At 48.2% G+C, this 3,757-nt stretch overlaps 1 protein-coding gene across 1 annotated transcript; it reads left to right on the top strand.

The window, feature by feature from the left end:
- The first annotated feature begins 439 nt into the window (after window positions 1-439).
- Window positions 440-2,043, top strand: KCNE2 (potassium voltage-gated channel subfamily E regulatory subunit 2). Its single transcript, XM_057410093.1, has one exon. It carries the CDS (start codon window positions 1,280-1,282, stop codon window positions 1,655-1,657), a length of 378 nt encoding a protein of 125 aa, XP_057266076.1. The 5' UTR covers window positions 440-1,279; the 3' UTR covers window positions 1,658-2,043.
- The last annotated feature ends 1,714 nt before the right edge of the window (window positions 2,044-3,757 follow it).

The following is a 3,757-nucleotide window of genomic DNA, read 5'->3' as shown; positions in this document are numbered from 1 at the left end:
ATCGCTGCTTGAAGACTGCACTGAGATCAAGTGACTTTTCTTGGAAGCTTTTGCCCTTTGTGTAGGGTTTGGTTGGCCTGAAGCATTAAAGGACAGATATTATAGAGGAGCACCAGACTGAAATGCTGTAACATACCCTTCACTTTCTGCAGGCTAGGAAGCCGCAATCCAGTGAAACCCTCCTGTTTATGTAGGAAAGGCAGAGGACAGTGGTACTTCTCAGAGCTTCTTGAGAACTCCTTCACTGGAGTCAGTATGTGCCAGTTTCTGCCCCAGATCTAGCTCAGTTCAAGCAGGACCAGATGGATCAGGGAGAGTGACTGGATCAGGGGACAATTTGGACTGACAAGCAATCAACTGCTGAGTAGGTATCTCTCTTTCATCTCTCCCCATTGCTCTGTTCAAGGGTTAACAGCCTGGGACCCTCAGTAGGACCCTTTGCCCCTCTGCTAGCAATACTAGCAACACTGAAATCAGGCCTTTGAGAATGTCTCCTGTGGGATGGAGACCTGATTCATGCTTTTCTGAAGAACAGCTGGGTCTGACTGTGGCAAGGTCTGGGATAGCTGGAAGAGGGGCAGGACAGATGTGGCTCTGCAGCACTACTCAGCATCCCTGCCCCTTTGGGATGGCTGACCCTAATGACCCAAGAAGCCATTTCAGGTATGAGGGCTCTGCTTCCTTGTCCCTTCTCTGTCTATCAGGCTACCATTTAGGAGTTAGCTGTCTGGCTATTATGCTCCCACAGACTCATCTAAGATTGTATGGGTACACCAGCCTTCACACCAGATGTAATGTTTGACACCAAACAAGAAAGGGGAGTCACATCCCTCCCTGAGAGATCCTAGGAAGCTGCCTGTAGTGGCAATGTGCCAGCCTTAACACAGGACCCAGTATGTGCTTTGTCTTCTGGGCAAAATGCTTCTTCACTCAGTGTTTTGCCTCAGTAGGGAAGGCAGGGTGCCTCAACCCCTGTAACGTGGGTCATGGGGGCCCATGCTAACTGGTCTTCACCAAGGTGTATCTGGCTTCCCACAGGCTAAAAGTGACCCAAGTGAGAGGAGGTATAAGACCTCCTTGGGTCTCTGAACATACTGAACCTCTCAGAGATGAATATTCTCAGCTTATCTAAAATTAGTACTGCACTTTCAAGTGGCAGGTGGAAAGTGCTATTAGCCAATTGTCATAATGCAGACAAAAGAAAGCAATGTAACTGTTTCAGTATAGATATTTACTTAAAATAAATACCATGTTGTCTTTAGAGCCATAACTTGCAAGGATGAATGAGATACAAAACTTCACTTGGGCAGTAGAAGATATTTTCAAGGAAACTTTTCTCACTTACATGAATGGCTGGAGGAGAAACATGACGGAAGCAGCAGACAAATTGCAAGCCAAGGTTGATGCTGAAAACTTTGACTATGTTATTCTTTATTTAATGGTGATGATTGGGATGTTCTCCTTCATTATTGTGGCAATCTTGGTGAGTACTGTGAAGTCAAAGAGGCGAGAGCACTCCAATGATCCCTATCATCAGTACATCGTTGAGGACTGGGGCGAGAAGTATAAAAGCCAGGTTCTGAATCGAGAAGACCTCAAGTGTGTGATCCACGAAAACCCAGGTGCAAGGGACAAAACAAGCCCTGGATCACCTTGACTTTTTGACAACATCTGCAATGAGGAAATCATAAAGCCACGTGCAGGGAACTCACTGGAATTACAAACAGATGTGAAACTGTTTGTTAAATTAACAAACAGGACAATGCGAAACAGAGTGCTGAGGAAATCAACATTACTGCTTCCCATGAGGACTCTGGCATGGCTGCTCAGGGAACACCCAAGAAAAATGCGTGATTGTGCTTTGCTTTCATACTCTGTTCTTCAGGAAAATAAAACCAAGAGAATGAGCGAATGAATTACTTGACTTTTTTAAGAATTTTTTAAATCCAGAAGCAGATCTGGATGTTCCCAGAACAGAATAACTGTGAATTAGTGGCCAAAAGTGTTGATTTAGATCCAAACTGTATGACTTAAGCCCAACTTAAAAATGTACAGTAAAATACCAAAATCTCCATTTATTGACTGAACAATGTGTTACAGTATGAATCAATCATAGGAGGTAACCTTTACCTACACACATTTGTTCAAAACTGTTTTCTTAATGATCTGTCTTTTTTTTATTTCACTATTCCTTGGCAGCAAAGGTTAAGCCACGGCCTTTTGACAAGGTCTGGTTTATAGCAGTAGAGCTGCTAAGCTCATGTCCTAGTTGTGTAGGGCAGCTTCCAGAGGTTCATTATCTGTCCTCAAGTCCATAACTGGCCAACCTGTCTCTTCTGCTGCTCCTTGGTTCTCCAGAGTAATGTCTATCTGGGGTGCAAGCCATGTGATGGAGGTGTTGGTTACATCCCATCAGCCAGGGCTCAGTCTAAACCACTGAGATCCTGCCTTCTGGCTTTCAGAGGAGGAATTTCTAGACCCAGTTACCAAAGCTGTCCCACTGCCATGCTTCCTAAGGGATTTCCATGGTAGGTACTTGTTTCCAATGGCTAGGAAATGGGTTTTCAAGATGGTTTGTCTTCTCATGTGCTGCTGAAGTATCACAAAGCCTGCTCTTGGGGAATAACAAGAAGCAGAACTGGTGACACTTCTGGTATTAAAACATGCTTCGTTTTGTAGGTTTAGCTCCTATTCACGTTGCCAGACTTAAATTGCTGAAGCTAAAAGTTCCCATGCCGTCTGTCTATCGTGTGGGCTTGTTGTTTGTTTTTAGACAGTTTTGGCTGAAACACTTCAGCCATGTCTGGCACCACGGTTCTAACAATTTTGTTTTGCTCATCTTAAAAAGAAATGAAAAGGGCTTCTTCTCTTGGGAAGCTTTGGCTTGTTTTGGAGACTGGTCTCGAGATTGGGCACAGTAGCTGCTGTCATGCTCCTGATGTGACTTTTGCTGGCATAGGAATAAGCCTGTGACATCTCAGCCTGCAAGGGCTGGGGAAGACTTGTCAGGTCCCAGAGCACAGCCTTGTGGGGAGCCTCTCTTCTCCAGCATGTGCCCTTTTCCCCACCTCCCCGGGTGGTCTGTGAATGTCTGCCAGCTCCCCTGCTCCCACCATGGGTGTGCTCCACAACCAGGCTGCGAGGCTTCCCTTCCTCTCAGTGCCCACCGGCTACAAAAACAGATATTGGGTTGCTGCACAGAGCGGGCAGCGGGGCCACGCTGCACTCATGGAGAGACCCTTTTGGCAAGGTACAGCCGGGGGACCATGCTTGGGGCACTTGTACGGCTGCACCAGCATCCCCAGAAGCTGCCTCGGACCCGCTCGGGTCCTACTTGCTCTGGTAAAAACAGGCAGCAGCTGAGGCTGTTGCCAGGCTGGATGGGTCTTTGAGCAACCTGGTCTAGGGGAAGGTGTCCCTGCCTATGGAAGGGGGTTGGTTCTGGATGATCTTTAAGGTCCCTTCCAACCCAAACCACTCTGATTCTACGGGGACCTGGGCGGCTTTGCCCTTGCACCTACACCCCCGGGGCATGTGGGAACTGTTTTACCTCACAGTTATTATTTCCGGGGTAAGAAACACGGGGCTCTTTCTGCTCCGGCCTCAGGCGGCGGCCGGGACACGGTGCGGTTGGGGGACAGGCGCAAGGGCGCGGCAAGGGTACGAGATCGCTCCGGTCCCTGCCCCGCCGGTGCCTGCCGCGGCCGCTCCTGGGAGATGTAGTTTGTGGCGCCCTGCCGCCCGGAGCCATGGCCGC

This window comes from Pezoporus wallicus, unplaced genomic scaffold (assembly GCF_028554395.1).
Source record: "Pezoporus wallicus isolate ANWC-B61680 ecotype Strahan unplaced genomic scaffold, APGP_CSIRO_Pwel_v1 contig_7011, whole genome shotgun sequence".
NCBI classification, from domain to species: Eukaryota; Metazoa; Chordata; class Aves; order Psittaciformes; family Psittacidae; genus Pezoporus; species Pezoporus wallicus.
The sequence above is the reverse complement of the archived record's forward strand: the minus strand, read 5'-3'. Positions and strand labels throughout refer to the sequence as shown.